This window comes from Paramisgurnus dabryanus, chromosome 23 (genome assembly GCF_030506205.2).
Source record: "Paramisgurnus dabryanus chromosome 23, PD_genome_1.1, whole genome shotgun sequence".
NCBI classification, from domain to species: Eukaryota; Metazoa; Chordata; class Actinopteri; order Cypriniformes; family Cobitidae; genus Paramisgurnus; species Paramisgurnus dabryanus.
In genome coordinates this window covers 5183890-5202197 of record NC_133359.1, presented here as the reverse complement: position 1 = coordinate 5202197, position 18308 = coordinate 5183890, and the positions used below count along the sequence as shown (strand labels likewise).

The 18308-nt window shown below is 36.1% G+C and overlaps 1 protein-coding gene across 1 annotated transcript; it reads left to right on the top strand.

Moving 5' to 3' along the window:
- The first annotated feature begins 9980 nt into the window (after positions 1–9980).
- On the top strand, positions 9981–17916 carry ptprjb.2 (protein tyrosine phosphatase receptor type Jb, tandem duplicate 2). Its single transcript, XM_065292227.2, has 12 exons — positions 9981–10260; positions 10377–10637; positions 12682–13033; positions 13118–13162; positions 13273–13354; positions 13498–13588; positions 16252–16325; positions 16540–16674; positions 16811–16927; positions 17037–17197; positions 17274–17409; positions 17798–17916. Exons 2-12 carry the CDS (start codon positions 10496–10498, stop codon positions 17900–17902), a joined length of 1440 nt encoding a protein of 479 aa, XP_065148299.2. The 5' UTR covers positions 9981–10260; positions 10377–10495; the 3' UTR covers positions 17903–17916.
- Positions 17917–18308: the final 392 nt, after the last annotated feature.

Here is an 18308-nt window from a genome sequence, read left to right as displayed (position 1 = left end):
AGCAAAAAACTTATATTTCACCCTAAAGGCACTACTTTTATTGTAGTCATAAGTAAAGTTAGTTTTTATGTCAAAATAATAACTTAATTTAATTACGACTTAATGCGGAACTGGTAACGCAGCAACACATGTATGACGTGTCTTGTGGTAAAACTGCCGACCAATGGGATCTCTGGATCGGGATCCAGCTCCGCCCCTGGATCTAAATCCAACCCCGCCCCCTGGATGTCGCGTTCTGCAGTGAGGCGCTACTGAAAATACCAGAAAACAAGTCTTTAAATTTGTTCAGAGCAAAACCTTCAATCTTGTAGTGTGCACTTAACTTCAGACTTATTTTTATTTTCTGTATTTTTCCGGCTAGAAGTAGCACTGCTCTGAAAATTGAAGCTTATGAAGAGTATTTTAAGAAGCAGCATGCAGACTCCAACTGTGGTTTCGCTGAAGAGTATGAGGTACGGTGTTCCAGTGGCTCAACTGGTATGGCATTATATGAGCATTGCAAAGGTCACAGAATCGATTCTGTTGAACAACACACATACTGGTCAAATGTATACTGTTCGTTACATTAGATAAAAGCGAGAAATTAATGTAAATGTACAGGTATTGTGAGAATCAGGGTTCCCACACCTTAGTTAACTTCAAATTTAAGGACCTTTCAAGGGCTTTCCAGGTCCAATGCCCTCAAATTCAAGGACTAAATGTGGGGACACATTTCAAGTAAGAGCAAGGTTACATCGTGTTATGTTTTAAGATACATTGTTACACCTCCCTTTCGAGGGAACTCGCGCTGTGTCACAGGGGTAAGTGCGTCTGAATGTGTATATCAAATTAAACCAATGGTGAGGCTTAACGACAAAGACAGGGTGACGCGGGAGTCAGCAAGTATCTCGCTATCTGAAATATTCCCAAAGACGGCGTTACAGGGACGCAGTAAGTATGGCAAGGGAGACGCAGCGTCTTGTTCCTTTCTCAGGGAACAACAGTTACATACGTAACCTGAGACGTTTTCATGTATTAAAGCATTTTGGTATGAATCAACATTTGCATAGAGAAGATATAAGCATTTAAAGCGAACAGTTTAGCACATGTGCTTAAAAAGTCTAGAATTTTTATGATATTATCCTACACTACACAGGAAATAATATGGATTTTTTTTTACAAAAACGTCTTGCATAAAATAAATTCTAGCACTTTCAATTTACCTGTATCTATGTATGTATATTTTCAAAAACTTCCCAGGCCTTAAATTTTTTCCCCAGATTCGCAAACTTTAAAGGATTTCAAGGACCCGTGGGAAACCTGTTGAATATTTTTATGCCATTTTTATCTGTAGTAAATAATGGTCAGCATACACCAAAAATACGAGTAGCAACTTTTTAATCATGCCGATATCTTTTTTTATTCAATCAATAAATTTAACTGGATTAAAACAATTTATCTAACGTAAGTTAAATTACAACCCAGCAGGTTTGGTTTGTCCCTTTCACACCGGGGAGTTTTTAAAGCGTATACTATTATGTGTTTGTCTTGTTGCAGGAGTTGAAAAATGTTGGAACTTCACAGTCCAAAGAAATTGCACTTTCTGCTGAAAACAAGCCAAAGAACCGTTACAGTAATGTGTTACCTTGTAAGTAGCCTCCCCCAGAATACTTGCCCAGAATAATCTACAACCTAGACCAGATTTTGTGCTGAATTAGATGTCATTATTACAGAATAAGTAACTAATTGCATTGTGTTAAATTTTAAGACGATGCTTCAAGAGTGAAATTATCAATATGTGGCAGCGCCTCTGATGACTACATCAATGCAAACTACATCCCAGTGAGTATAAAAACACCTAATTGGTGAAATTCTAACACGTCAGTACATTACCATTTTAAAGGTGAATTGTGCATAACTATTTATTCCTTTTCCACATTATTTTTTGCGACTAGGGCTACAATTCAAGAAAAGAGTTTATAGCCGCCCAGGGTCCGTTACCCATCACTGTGAATGATTTCTGGAGAATGATTTGGGAAAAGAACGTCTACACTGTAGTGATGCTGACCAAATGCAATGAGCAGGGACGAGTAAGTAAAAAAAATACAATTTTCGTCAGTCATACTGACTAGTGCTGGAAATTTAATTTAAAGGACAAGTTCGGTATTTTAGACTTAAAGCCCTGTTTTCAGATTGTTTATGGTGAAATAGAATGGTTTTGACTGAAATTTCGACATTTTCGACTGCCCTGAGAATTTTCGCGTGTTTGTGTTTCAGCTCAGACCTCTACAATGGGTTTAATGGTGCACTGGAACAATCCTTCCTAAAATGCATTAAACTTTCGTTTACAAAGACGTGAAACTCACCGAGTGGTCAGGGGTGTTCACTGGTATGCTCACACAAAAATCGCTCCAAAAGACGCATTCCAACAGGTTTTATCGTAGTTTTTACCAACTCCATTGACTTGTATTAGTTGTGCTGTGAGGTACGGTATTACTCCGCGCCGGGAACTTTGTTTCTATTCTTGCAATTGGCAAAGGCGGATTAGCGCCACCACCTGGGCTGGAGTGTTTATTATTCAAGCTCTAAGCGGAAGAATGTACGGGTGTGAGGCGTTTGGGAAAATAGGTCCCCAAGTTAACAACGAATGCTAAAACAGCTGTTGGAAAGCATCTTTTGCAGCGATTTTTGTGTGAGCATATCAGTGAACACCCCTGACCACTCGGTGAGTTTCACGTCTTTGTAAACGAAAGTTTAATGCATTTTAGGAAGGATTGTTCCAGTGCACCATTAAACCCATTGTAGAGGTCTGAGCTGAAACACAAACACGCGAAAATTCTCAGGACAGCCGCAAATGTCGAAATTTCAGTCAAAATCATTCTATTTCACCATAAACAATCTGAAAACAGGGCTTTAAGTCTAAAATACCGAACTTGTCCTTTAAGTGAAAATGTGTATAACATGAAAAGTAAAGCTAACTAGCAGTTTCTGTCATTTTCCGTATAGGTGAAGTGTGAGAAGTACTGGCCATCTGGGACAACTCACTACCATAACATCTCTGTGACAATCACTGCAGAAATAACAATGGAGAGCTGGACCATAAGAGACCTCAGCATCAAAAATGTAAGGCAGGATTTTTCTTGCACCTCATAAATAAATACATATATTGTACTTAATACGCATTACATTGAAGTTAATCGGGTCACACAGACCAGGTACTACTGGACTCCATCCTCTGGAGTTTGTACTCCTGAGTCTAGCTTGACATTTCCGAACTAAGTTTAAACTTTGTGTCGTTTGAAGGGCTTTGTATTTTATTGTTGATAATGTGATTAATAACAGGTGAAAACAGCGGAGACTCGCAATGTAAGGCAATTCCACTTCACGGCGTGGCCAGATCATGGAGTTCCAAAAAGCACTGAACTCCTCATTGACTTCAGACATCTAGTAAGAGAGCACATAGACCAATACTCACGCCACTCACCAAACGTGGTGCACTGCAGGTAGGCTCAACAGACATGTATTTGTGATTAATATTATACTAAAAACATTGTACAAGCTTTCTTAAATTTGGCCTTTTACCTTTAACAGTGCTGGCGTGGGCAGAACAGGGACCTTCATCGCCATCGATCGCCTGATCTTCCAGATTGAAAGAGAAAGTATGGTGGACGTCTATGGAATTGTTAATGATATGCGAATGCACAGGGCTTTAATGGTGCAGACTGAGGTAATGGACATTTACCTAACATACGAATCAAAAATGCAATGCAGCAAAGCTGAAATCACAGTACCAACATTGAATTTTAATGATGTTTTAATTTGTTTCAGGATCAATATGTTTATCTCCACCAGTGTGCCTATGATATTATTCGCTCAAGAACTGGAACCAACGTAGACTTAATTTACCAGAACACAGAAGCACTTCATACTTACATGAATTATCCAATTAAAAACTCGAAATAAGAATGGTTACAAGATCCTTACTATCTAATCTCATTGATTTAATATTTGATTTCAAAATCCTGCAGTGCACAATGCTTAAAACTTTTAAGGTAACATTTCTTATTTGGCACTGGCAATGCTGTTCTTTATTTTTTTATATTTAAACTTTAAAGATGCAACAGCAAAAATTTAAAAAGTATAATGTATAAATCAAGGGATTTTTATTTTTTTACCAAGACATTTTCAAAAGTATATTTGTATAATTTATTATGATTTTCAATAAAATGTGAAACCCCTGCAGATATATGTAATATATGTATAGTTTATTTAGAAAGAAATATCTGTTATAAACCTACCATCCTAGTGTAATTTTGCCATTTTCCTTCAACTGGCAATATCTGTATTTGTTTTGTTTTTGCCATATCAATGGAAATGAAAATTCATAAATACAGTGGACTAGTGTTGGGCAATATACCCCATTTTGAGATCGTCCTATCGTCAGCCTGTGAGATCGCCGATACACGATAGTATCAGGGGGCGGCACAATAAATTATTCATTTATTTATTTGTTCATTTTTTACAAACGTATGACAAGTCACTTGATTGCTGGACAAAAAAAAGCTGATTTACTCTAAGGGCAACACTGTCATGACCGCAACCTTCTTAAAACTGATGCCATTAATGCCGAACGCTTCATTAACTCTTTCTCCGCCATTGACGAGTTATATTTAAGAGTTTTCTAGCAGAAAAAAAATATAGATAGGATGAAATGTTTTTTCTCCGTTTTGTTTGTTTGTTTGAAAGCAGAGGGTCTGTTGTTTCATTTGTTATATTTGTACATTTATATATTTTTAGATGAAAATTTTTCTGTAATGCATTTTGTGAAACTTTTGTGAAAATTACAAAATGTCAGGATGTCAAGGAAATGTCAAAGTCGCGGCATTACGAGCTCATATGCGAGGAAGAGTCAGAGTTCAGGTGCTAGAAGGAGTCTAGGCTGTGCGCATTCAGGTCCGAGCAAGAGTTCAAGACATGCACATTAAGTCAAGGTGTGTGCGAGAAGGAATTTGCACGCGTTACAAGCTCTCTCGCGCAATGGAAGCCCACAAACGAGGAAAAGCACGCAATGTGCATGTTAATGTGAAACTATGATGATAATAATAGTAACTAGGGGTGGAACGGTACATGTATTCGTTTCGAACCGAATCGGTACGGGGGATACGGTTCGGTGCATGAATTTAAACTGAGAATACACGGTATGAAAATTAAAAAAAACTTGCGTGCAAAATAATTAATGTAATGCCGAACTACTGTTAGATACGCGGGTTCTTTATGGACAGCTAATCTGTAGCCCCGCTTTAGCTCTGAAGCTCTGATTGGCGCCGATGCAGCCGAGCTCCGCCTATGTATGCGCTCTATCAGAGCCTGTCTACACTCTCTGGCACTCTGCAGTTTTTTGTCAGGTCGACGCCAGTCCAGTTTTTTTTATTTGTGCTCAACTTTACGCAGTGCCATCAGCGACAGAGAACCGCGAGAAATCTTGCGGAGAAGGCTGATTTCAAATCGCTCTCGCGTTACTCTGATGTCATCCACTTGTCGTTTCTTGCAGCGCCTCGTGAAGTCGTACATACCTGTTAATTCATCCTACATGTTCTTTAGTACATTAATATGAAATAAGGCCAAAATGTAATTTTAAAATGTATTTAGGTAACACTTGTAATACATTTGAACCCATATTTGTATGAAAGATGAGTACAAGATTACTTAAAGTGGTATACATTTTTGTAATACGAGATAGTATGTTAAATGCATTTCAGTTCATATTCATGACATCTCAAAATAGCACCGATAAGGACACCTATGTTTTTAAGATTATCTTAAGTACTAAAAAATTTGCCTTCTGCATTTTTGTTTTGCTTTTCCCTCCATTGTACCGAAATTGAATCTAACGTGACGCCTGAACCGAGGTACGAACCGAACCGGGACTTCTGTGTACCGTTCCACCCCTAATAGTAACCATGGTCATGAAAGCCCGTTATCGGCAATATGTCTGACGATCGACGATACATGATACTATCGGCACAACCCTACAATGGACGTATAAAAATAGCCTCTTTGACACAGTAATTTCTGTAAACTACAATAAATTTACCAGACTGACTTTACCAGTAAATACAAAAATGTGCTATTCACATACGCAATGATTTATGTCGTAAACTCTCTCAGTGCGGAGGTTTCCTTAAAAGCGGCAATTATAAAGCTCAAAGTTTAATGCCAAGCAATATATTATCTTGAACAGAATTCGCTTTTCAAGAACTACAGAGAAAGACCAGTTTGGACATAAGAGTTTTTGCTTAACCTCCATCCACACGAATACTTCAGTCGCCAGCTAAGCTCAAACGGCTCTGGCTAAGCTAAGTAGCTAAGCGCTATAGAGATAAGATACTGCGTTTTTTTTACACAGGAAACATGAACATGTTATATTGTGCACCGTATCACAATCAAAGCTTCGAAAATACAGGAAACACCGGACCATTAAACCGCCACGCCGCGTGGTCAGTGTTGTGTTCTAAACGATGGTGGGTTATGACTGTATATCTGCGTTGTACGTATTTTGTTGTTTCTACTTCTGTGGCAAACGCTGACAGTCTTTCAAAGTTGTTCTTGACCAAACAAAGTTGTTTTATATGACTTCAAACTGAACTATAGAGGAAAAGAGTCGCAACCTGCGACTAAAATATTATACAGTTATGTTTAAACATAAAGTTTCACAGAGATTGTGCGAAGGACGTGGACAATTCAGCAAAGAGATAGTAAACTGTTTTAAACAATTTTGGTAAAGAGATACGGCCGATTTAGCACTTTACGTGTGTCTGCAGCATCTAGAGAGAAACTTCTGTAAACACCGTGGAAATACACGTCATCTGTGGCGGAGTGTTGTGATTGGCCTAAAGCTGTCCGCATGTTCTGGTGTCGTCCATACTCATACCGGTAAACCTATTTTCTGTTCACACATACCACATACCAGAAAGTTACTGCCAACTTCTCTCACACTGTAAAAATTCCATGTTGCACTTAAATTTTTAAGTTTAATCAACTTAAATTTACAATTAATTTTAACTTTATTGAGGAGTGAGGAGCTGCTATAAATTATAAAAATAAAGTTAGCTTAAGTTATTTATATATGTTGTAAATTCAAGTTAATTTAACTTAAAAAAAAAATTTTTACAGTAAAATTAATTTTTTCTGACAAATTGCCAGAACCGATTTAACAGGATAAAAAAAAGGTTTACACATGATCTCTTAACTGCAATTTACCAGTAATTATTTTATAGTGATTAATGCTCTGAAGTGATATCCAGACTACTGTATGACATTGCCATGTTCAAAGTGTATTTTAAGTGTTCTGTATATTTGTGTGTAAACATGGGAAATATAACTGTATGGTACATATGTGCACTTTGTTTCTTTAAAGGGTTTGTTATGTGCATTATTGCTAGTTTTATAATAGTTTATATAACTATGAACAGATTAAAGTAATTCTACTCTGCTCCTGTGTTTTTAAAACGTGTCTGTGTGTGTGTTGGTCTAAACAGATTAAAGTTAATAATTCTTTAACTTTTAACTTTTGTTTTATCTACAAAATGAGTTAGGGTGCGCTGGACTTGTTACATCCTTAATATGTGTGTCTATGTCTATCTATTGATGGTGGTGTTTACAGAAATTTTATTTGTGGGTTAAACTCAGGTATTATGAATGACACTGCCAAATTTCACAAGGGAACAACTGAAAACATTATATTCGGTAACACTTTATTACAATGTTCAGTTGTAAAACATTTATAAGTTATTAGTTAATAATTAACTAATAATTCACAAATCATTAATATACCTTCATAAATGATTAGTTAGTGATATGCTAACATTTTATTAATGTTTTGTTGAAGTTGTAAGTCATTTATAGATTAATAGCTAATAATGAACTAATCATTTACAAATCATAAGTACTTGTTCATAAATGGTTAATAAATTATATGCTAATATTTTATTTTGTTAATGCAGTTGAAAGTAACTTATAAGTTATTAGTTAATGATAAACTAATGACGTAAAATTTATAAATAATAATTAGTATAGTATAAATAGCATAATATATAATATATTAGTATAAATCAATTCATGGGTTTACACTTTAGATTAGGATATGCAGAAATCTTTGTTTATGATTTGTACATATACACATGATTAGTGACAAGTAACAGACATCATGTGTAACATTTATGAATGATGAATGGTTTGCAGTTGCACTTTATGTTAGCCAGGGTATGCAGAAAGCTTTGTTTATGATTTATTCATGCGTTTTTCCATTATCTATACACATCTATAAGAGGTGTTGAATACTTCATAGCATGTAAGGTTGTAATGCATCCAAGTCTGTTTTGGTGAGTCAAAGGACATAACATAACCCACTGGAATTATAATTTTTTTCACTCGAAATGAATGTTTTAATAACGTTGCAACACATGAATTGTTAGCACATCATTCATAAACGTTAGTCATTTTGCAAATTATTAGTTCATCATTAATTAATAACTTATGAATGACTTAAAACTGCATTAAAAAAACATTAATAAAATGTTAGCATATCATTTATTAACCATTTATGAACAAGTACTCATGATTTGTAAATTATTAATTTGTTTCTAGCTATTGATCTATAAATGACTTACAACTGCATTAACAAAGCATTAATAAAGTGTTAGCATATCATTTATTAACCATTTATGAACAAGTACTCATGATTTGTAAATGATTACTTCGTTATTAACTATTAAGGACTTACATTAACTTTATTAACAAAACATTAATAAAATAATTTAATATTTTAAGTAAAAACATACGTCTAAACTATATTTTGGGGGAAGCCTAGTGTTTAAGAGTCAGGCTTGTAACACAAAGGTTGTAGTTTTATTAAGAGTTGAACCTAAAAACGTTTCAATTGCCATTAAAAAATTATAGAATATTATATTAAATATAAACAAACTTTCAGAAATCTATTGTCATCCTTCAACAGCAATCATGAGTTGTGTTCATTGTGATGTGATGCAAGGTAACAATTTACAGGTACCCCTTATTACTGTGTGGATTATTACAGCTAGCTTACATCAAGAATAAAACATTCTGTAAAATATTCCCGTTCAAACATAATTAGCCAATTCAAACTACTGTATTTTACTTTAATGTAGCAATATGGTTTTGTACTGTAGGTTTTTACAACTAAACCTACATAAACATCCAACAGCGTAGTTGTATACTTTCTCAAATTATTACATCAACACAACAAAGAATGCTATAGGTTACGCGCCGCACAGAACACACTCATTTAAAGTTTTAGCATGCAAATTTTACAATCATAGCATTTAAACTGTCACTGTCTTCAGTGGCAACCTCAGCAAAAATATCACTTGCATATTAATATTTTGGTGGCAAATGCGACTATTTTAGGCGTAGGCTAAAAACCTGATTGTATAAATCTTTACACAGTTGATGGGAGGTTTAACGGTTGGTATGGTTGATGTGCTGGTTTAAAGGGATAGTTCCCCCAAAAATGAAAATCATGTCCTTATTTACTCACCCTCATGTTGTTTTAAACCTGTATGAGTTTCTATATTCTGTTGAACACAAAAGAAGATATTTTGATAAATGATGGTAAGCACACAGATGATGTGTACGTACTGAAGGTCTGGAAACCATGGTCGCTCTGAGACCGCCCAAGAGGCCATATGACCAATCATGTTTCCCTTAATGCTGTGTCATATTAAGGGCATAAAGATTTAATCACAATAGCAGACCAGTGAGCAACCATCATTTACAAATGTCTCTAAAGGATCTAACAACAATATAAGACACTTTAAAATATATTGCATACAAAAATGCAGTATTTATTAGATTTTGATTAAACATAGTCCCCAATGTTTAAGTAACTCCTCGTCTGCGAAACTTACTTCAAGTCAGAATTTTTTTCCATTTAAATGGACAATCTTCAAAACCTTTCAACCACCACTTATCATTGCTTCTCTCTCAATGCAGATGTGATCGAGAATCTTTTCGCATCTGACATCACAATATCAACTGTGCTTCTGAAATGGGATGAACCTTTGGGAAACAGATTTTTTTTTAAAGTTCAATGGATTGGTGACAAAGCTGGTGAAAAAGAAACCAATGACACATCCTATAACATCACTGGACTAACTCCTGGTGTCAAATACATATTTAACATCATACCGGTTGCAGCAGATTCCTTGACAGAAGGACATTCAGCTTCTATCCCAATTTATACCAGTATGTTTTATAATTTTAGGTTTCCTGATTATTGTTTGATGCCTTTTAAATAGATTTTCATAAAGTTTGTGGCATCACATTTCAGTCCCATAATGTCCCATATCTTTTACTCTTAGAACCTGATGTCACAACAAACCTCAGCACTAGTAATATTACATCATCATCGGTCTTACTACACTGGACTAAACCAAAAGGGCAAAACTCCCATTATCGTGTAGAATATGAAAATAACAGTATGACTATAAATGAAACTACGAAGAACACCTTCATCAAAATAAATCATCTGATGTCTGGATTACAGTACTTATTCAAAGTGTATGCAGTTGCAGCTGATAATGTGACAGAGGGGAGTTGCAATCAGATTTTTCTTTATATCGGTAAGAACCTTTTAACCAGGAAGCTATCTTACATTTGGTCTTATATAGCTTACACTTTGAAGCTATATTACATAAAGTCAGATTCACATTGATCCAACAAACGTCTTGCTTACTTGCGTAACATCAAGGACCGTCAAATTGACGAAATTCCCAAAATGTGAAGTCAAAGTGACCGACTGAATGGGAACGTCTCCGTTATTTGCGTAACCCTCGCTCCCTCAAGAATGGAACAGAGAAGTCACATCAAGGACCGACAAATTGACAAGATTCCCAAAAAGTGCTGTCAAAGTGACTGACTGAATGGGAACATCTCAGTTACCTGCATAACCCTCATTCCCTGAAAAAGGGAATGGAGACGTCACATCAAGCGCCGACAAATTGACAAGATTCCCAAAAAGTGCTGTCAAAGTGACCGACTAAAAGGGAATGTCTCAGTTACTTGCGTAACCATTCTTCCCTGAAGAAGGGAACAAAGATGTCACATAAAGGACAGGCGAATTGACAAGATTCCCAAAAAGTTTTTTGCCATCAAAATGACCGACTGAAAGGGAATGTCTCAGTTACTTGCATAACCCTTGTTCCCTGAAGAAGGGAACAGAGACATCACATAAAGGAAAGACGAATTGACAAGATTCCCAAAGAATGCAGTCAAAGTGACTGACTGAAAGGGAACATCTCAGTTACTTGCGTAACCCTTGTTCCCTGGAAAAGGGAACAAAGACATCACATAAAGGAAAGACTAATTGACAAGATTCCCAAAAAGTGCTGTCAAAGTGACTGACTGAAAGGTAACATCTCAGTTACTTGCATAACCTTTGTTCCCTGGAGAAGGGAACAGAGACGTCATGTCAAGGACTGACGAATTAGCGAGGTTTCCAAAAAGTGACGTCAAAGTGACTGACTGAATGGGAACATCTCAGTTACCTGCATAACCCTCATTCCCTGAAGAAGGGAATGGAGACGTCACATCAAGCGCCGACAAATTGACAAGATTCCCAAAAAGTGCTGTCAAAGTGACAGACTAAAAGGGAACATCTCAGTTATCTACATAACCCTCATTCCCTGAAGAAGGAAACAAAGATGTCACATAAAGGACAGACGAATTGACAAGATTCCCAAAAAGTGCCGTCAAAGTGACTGACTGATAGGGAACATCTCAGTTACTTGCGTAACCCTTGTTCCCTGGAAAAGGGAACAGAGATGTCATGTCAAGGACTGACGAATTGGCAAGGTTTTCAACAAGTGCCGTCAAACTGACCGACTAAGGGTAATGTCTCAGTTGCGTAACCCTTGTTCCCTGAAGAAGGGAACAGAGACGTTATGTCAAGGACTGACAAATAGACAAGATTCCCAAAAAGTGACGTCAAAGTAACCAACTGAAAGGGAATGTCTCAGTTACTTTCCTAACCCTTGTTCCCTGAAGAAGGGAATGGAGACGCAATTTCAAGGACCGATAAAATGACAAGATTCCCAAAACGTGACGTAAAAGAGAACAACTGAATGGGAACGTCTCAGCTACTTTTGTAACCCTTGTTCCCTGAAGAAGGTGTTGGTTAGAAATCTTTTTAAGGAATCTCGACAATTAATCAAAATTGGGAATTCCGACAATTTGTCGGTCCTCCACATGACATTAAAGTGAACGACTGAAAGAGAATTTTAACCAACACTCGAACGAGTTTGAAATTGAAAAGTGATATAATGACCAATGTATTGTAGCGAGCACCCGGTCGAACTGGCCCAGCTACCTTATCCAAGGGTTTTCAAACTTTTTCATCAGCCGGATCCCCTTGATCTAAATTATTTTCTTTTTAATTTACCCCTTGAGATTTAAGTAAATATTTCATCATTTTATGATTCAATAGTAATTGATTCTTTTTTTTTTCACCAATTTATGAACCCCCTGCTAGAAACCAAGTTTGGGAAACCCTACTTTAACCAGTAGGCCAAAACTGCGAATTTGTTGGATCATTGTGTATTAGCCTTTTGATGAACATTTTATGATCCCAGACACCAATTTTCATTTGTTCCTCTCTCCCCAACAAAGATCCAGATGTGATCAGGAATCTTGCAGTGACTGAGATCACAACATCATCTGCGTTTCTGACATGGAATGAACCAGTCGGAATAAGACATTTCTTTAGAGTTCACTGGATTGGTAATAAATTATCTAGAAATGCAACAACCAACCTCACATCCTACAACATCAATGATCTGAATGCTGGAGTCAGTTACAGGTTTTGTGTCACTGTTGTGGTTGTTGATAACTCAAGAGAAGGCCAAGCTGTCTGTATGTCAAAATATACACGCTCCTTTGTGGACAATATTGGGATGGCAGTCGGTATAGGCCTGGGAGTGTTCTGTTTTATCCTCACCATCACTGTCATCTATTGGAGAATGTGAGTTGTCAAGTATTCAAAAATATTCGAGAACATTTCAGACACACATCCCCAAAACAGTTTACTAACGTTGTTGTTTTTCAGATATAAAAAGAAAACAAATTCAGACACCCCCATGCATGCCATGAGGTGAGATTGTTATTTTATGTTCATAGTTATTACAAATTGTAATAGGGTTCATACTGTAGTTTAGATTCATATGTATTTGCCAAAGATGTATCTTGTGTCATACCATGCAGAAGCCTTCCTTTGACACAAAAGGTTTATGAAGAATATTTCAAGGAACATGCAGACTTCTTTCGATTTGAGGAAGAGTATGAGGTACAAATAAGACAGCAAATACCATATTATTATATAAAATAAATGAATGTTCATGACCTGAAACAATCTGTCATTCATTAATTCTACTGCTGCTATTATTGTGTTGGTGTCAAGAGGTTGTGTTGTTTGTATTATTGTTGCAGGTTTTGAAAGCTGTTGGAACTGCACAGTCAAGGATTGCTGCCCTCATTATTGAAAACGAAGCAAAGAACCGTTATGTTAATGTGTTACCTTGTGAGTTTAACACTATAAAACACTATACAACACAATTATTTTAGATATTTAAAGAAACAGCATGTCTCAAATTAATATCAAAATGTTTGCACTGAAATTTCTGTCTCTAAAGTTCTAAGAACGGCCCTTAGTGGCCAAAGCCAAAACTATTGTTTAACGCATTCCATTTTCTAAAAACAACAGAAGACTATCCACCTTATTTTCGAACACGGAAGTAAGAGGCGTGACATATTTCCCTTCTTTGTGCGACGTCCGTTTGAATAGCCAGCCGATAGAAAACATGATTTAAATGGTTATGGTAAAGATTTACTACACCTGCCATGTATTAACCAGTGTAATTAGGAAAAATTAGGAAAAAAATAGGAAGTGTGATATATCATATGAAGATACTGTATATTCAATAATTTCATGTTGTTACTATGGGGTGACGGGTCTTCAATGCGCAAATATAAAAGCACAGAGACATACTAGCATCTTTACAATGGGAAAGTCAGTCGAGTGTTTGTACATGGAAAAGACCAAAACTTCGTGTTTTGAACCTTTTTTGGCGATAGTTTAAAATGCCACAACTGTCCCTCTGATGTGTGTTTTTTAAACAGCAATTTTTAACTTAGTTTTTATGTTGACACATCAAGCTTCATGCGGTCCGACAGTCAGCAGCATCTTTATCATTCAACATATTGTAATAAACATATTAAACTATTATATTTATTCAGTATTGTTTTCATTTTATGAAAATATTATTACATCACTTCTTACACACTACATGGAGACATGAGCTTATGAAATTATTTGCTTATTTTAAAATTATTAGCTTTTTCATAAAAGTGCGCAAACACATTACGAACTATTATAAACATTAACTAATACGTTTATGGTGCATATATTCTGTACTGTAATCACATTTTTGTAATAATATATAGTAGCAGAATAAATAAACCAGCTTATTTTTATCAACATAATATTAGTTGTTTTTAAACAATTTATGTATTAATTGTTTACTGGCAGTTTCTATGAAAGGTTTTTCTGGATGGATGTGTGGATACAGATTATGGGTGCACGTGCGCCACATACATGTTCAGCTCTTGTGCGTGTATTATGGTTAAAGCGGAAGTCCACCCTAAAACTACATTATGCTCCAACACTATATTTCATGCCATATATGTAGTTGATTGTGCTGCCATCAAATGTACTAACTCCATATAAAAAATTAAAGCTTTTAACTGCTACAGTAACGGTGATTTGACGCGTCATCAAATCACCGGAAGAAAAATGCACGACTACATTAATTCTGAATGTTCTAAATGGAGGCGGGTCTTGAGGCGAGATGATTGACAGTAGATGATAACGTTTTTGATTGACAGCTGCACAGGAGCTAACGTTAGCTTGCTTTGCTCGTGTTTATAATAACAACAACATGATAATAACTTTCTACGTAGTATGTTTACCGTAGTTACACAAAACAAGCAACAACTAAGTCAAATGATGTTTTAGATATTTTAACAATTTTACATTACCTGAGTCCGCGGAAAAACTGGGCTGAAAACAGTACTCAAAATCTTCCTGACGAAAGTGCTGGCTGCATATTCAAAGTAGTGTAGTGGTGGGTCAGCTGAGGGTCGCGTTGATGTCAACAATAAAAACTCCCGGTGGCCTGAATTTGTTGTCCTTACATCCACATACTGCACAGGTTCTAGTCATCTTTTATCGAGGGCTTTGGTGATTTCCCCCTCAGAGACGGTTAAAGCGGAGTTACTCTTTGGATGGGTTCGTCTGCCGGCTAACTTCAAGTTGACTTGAGTTGATTTGAGAGCTAGTTGAGCGGTAAAAGAAGTTATTAGGCTTGTTCAACTTCATGTGGCGTTGCAAGAATCGACAGCGGGATGACGTCAAAGTACCGCGAGAGCGATTCGCGAAATCATACGGAGGAGTTTGCTTTTAAATCCCTTTCGCGGAACCTTGACGTCATCCAGCTGTCGGTTCCTGCGGCGCCGCATGAAGTCAAACAAACCTGACGACTGCATCGAACAGTGGTTAGTGGGTGGAGCTAATGAATCAGTTTCGCGCAGTGCATTCTGGTTAATTGTGTCCATTAAAGACCGTTACGAAAATTCCGCTTCAACACACTATCAATCTAATAATCGAAATCGTGCAAATTTATTTATTTTTCCTCATGTATAATGCAAAGTGGACATAAATTACCCGTGATAAACAGGCTAAAATGTCTAGATTGGACTTCCCCTTTAAAAAAAATGTTTTGTAGAGATTTATTGCATTTTAATTAGCTATTATGGCAACCCATAACTGCACGAATTATGCCGGTCTTCATAGATTTCATAATAAACACTAAAAAGCCAGTCAAAACTGCAAACTCATGTCCCTTACAATATGACTACTATTAGCTTTAGAGGCTCACCGGAAGTCTTACACAAAGTAGCTCAAACATGGCGGTGCCCACATTTACGTAAAATATAAGGTGTATAGTCATTACATTAATGACATTTATCATTAGAAATCATTAGAAACTTCCTATTATCTTTTAATGTACCATCAAGCTATAACTTTCAAACGTCAAGCATTTTAACCTGTCTATGTCTATATTTTTATGCTTATGTTTAATGTCTGCTGTTTAATACTAATTGTATTATGTTTCCGATTTAAAGATGATGCTTCAAGAGTGAAATTATCAATATGTTGCAGCCCCTTCGACGATTACATCAATGCCAACTACATCCCAGTGAGTATAAATGACTTTCCCAGCTGCAGCTAATTTTGCATATAGTAATATATAAAAGCAGGAAGGAGTGTTATGAGACAAGCAGAGTGTTAATGATTAGAGAAAAAATAATGTAATAATACATTATTATTCGTATAAATTGAGAACTTTCACATCAACACAGAATGTATATTGTTTAAAAATAGGATGTCATCTTTTTTTGATTTCTGACCAGGGTTACAATTTTAGAAAAGAGTTTATAGCTGCCCAGGGACCATTGCCTAATACGGTAAATGAATTCTGGAGAATGATCTGGGAGCAGGACGTCTACACCTTAGTGATGCTGACCAAATGCAATGAGCAGGGACAAGTGAGTTCAAGAAACATTAAAATGTACTTGCCATCGATAAGGGTTTTGAACAGTGGTAGTACTGTACAGTCATTTAAAAACAAAAGATCGCTTACAGAGATAGTAAAATTAACTAGCCATGTCTTATTTTTTGTAGGTGAAATGTGAGAAGTACTGGCCATGTGGGACTAATCATTATGACAACATCTCAGTTACAACCATAGTTGAAACCGTACAGGAAAACTGGACCACAAGAGACTTTACCATCAAAAATGTGAGCCAACACCACCTTGAATCTCTACCTTCTGATATTACCTCCACTTGCTATCGAACTGACTCAACAACACAAAACATTTACATGTAGTTTATGTGATTCTTAACAGGTTAAAACAGCAGAGACTCGCAATGTACGGCAATTCCAGTTAACAACCTGGCCACATCATAGAGTCCCACAGAGCACTGAACTTCTCATTGACTTCAGACACTTGGTGAGAGAGCACATCGACCAACAGTCAAGCTACTCGCCAACTGTGGTGCATTGCAGGTATGCTACGGGTATTTAAAATTGGTATTTAGATATTAATATGTATAAGTCTAATTTAAGTCTTTCATTTTAACAGTGCTGGTGTGGGCAGAACAGGGACATTCATTGCCATCGACTGCCTGATCTTGAAGATTGAAAAAGAAAGCATGGTGGACGTCTATGGAATCGTTCATGATATGCACTTGCACAGACCTTTCATGGTGCAGAGTAAGGTAAACCGACCAAGTTATCAAGTTAAATTTAATGAGACAGCAAAGTGTCCATCAAATCATACTTCGGGATCTTGCTGGAGGTCATCCGGGTACTTTCCGCCTTATGTTTTTGGAATACTATGAATTTGGACATACTACTCGCCTCGCATACTGCTTTTCACCTACTATATAGGCGTTTCGGACGCAGCCCCAGTTTTCACAAATGACCCAAGTTTAAATGTGATTCGTCATTCATCCATGCACTTAGACGACTGAAAAATCAACATGGCATTTAGCAGATTCTGTCAACAAACCGTTGACAGAGATTACATTTAGCGGCTTTTGGATCAACTCATATGGTACTCTACAAATCTCCTAATCTATAATTTTTTTCTGTTTTCGTCTACAGGACCAATATGTTTACCTCCACCAATGTGCCTATGATATTATCAGGTCAAGAGCTGGACCCTCTGAGGACATCACAATTTATCAGAATATGTACAGTAGGTTTTAAATCTGTACTCAAAAAAAAAAAATTCTTATTAAGTTTTATATTAAAAAGTAAATTTTATCATGTCCTTTTTTGGAATACTAAATTCAGATATTTTTCCTTTATTCTCGTCTCTAACTAGAAAAAACTTATTGTAATGTAAATGTAATTATGAAAATGTGAAAAAGTTTGATTATTTGTAAACCGCTTGTTATATGTAACTTGCACTGTACTATTTTAAATGTTTAATTATTAATGCCATTTTTTTTTTTAAATATATAGGGCACACACCTGCAGGATTTTATAGGCACTTTAGTATTAAAGTATTTTAATTCTGTTTATCTTTGAAATCAATGTAAATGCTTAAAAATAATTGTCTTTGAATTAGCAATAGTGTGAAATGAAACAATTATTCTATATTTCTGTATTT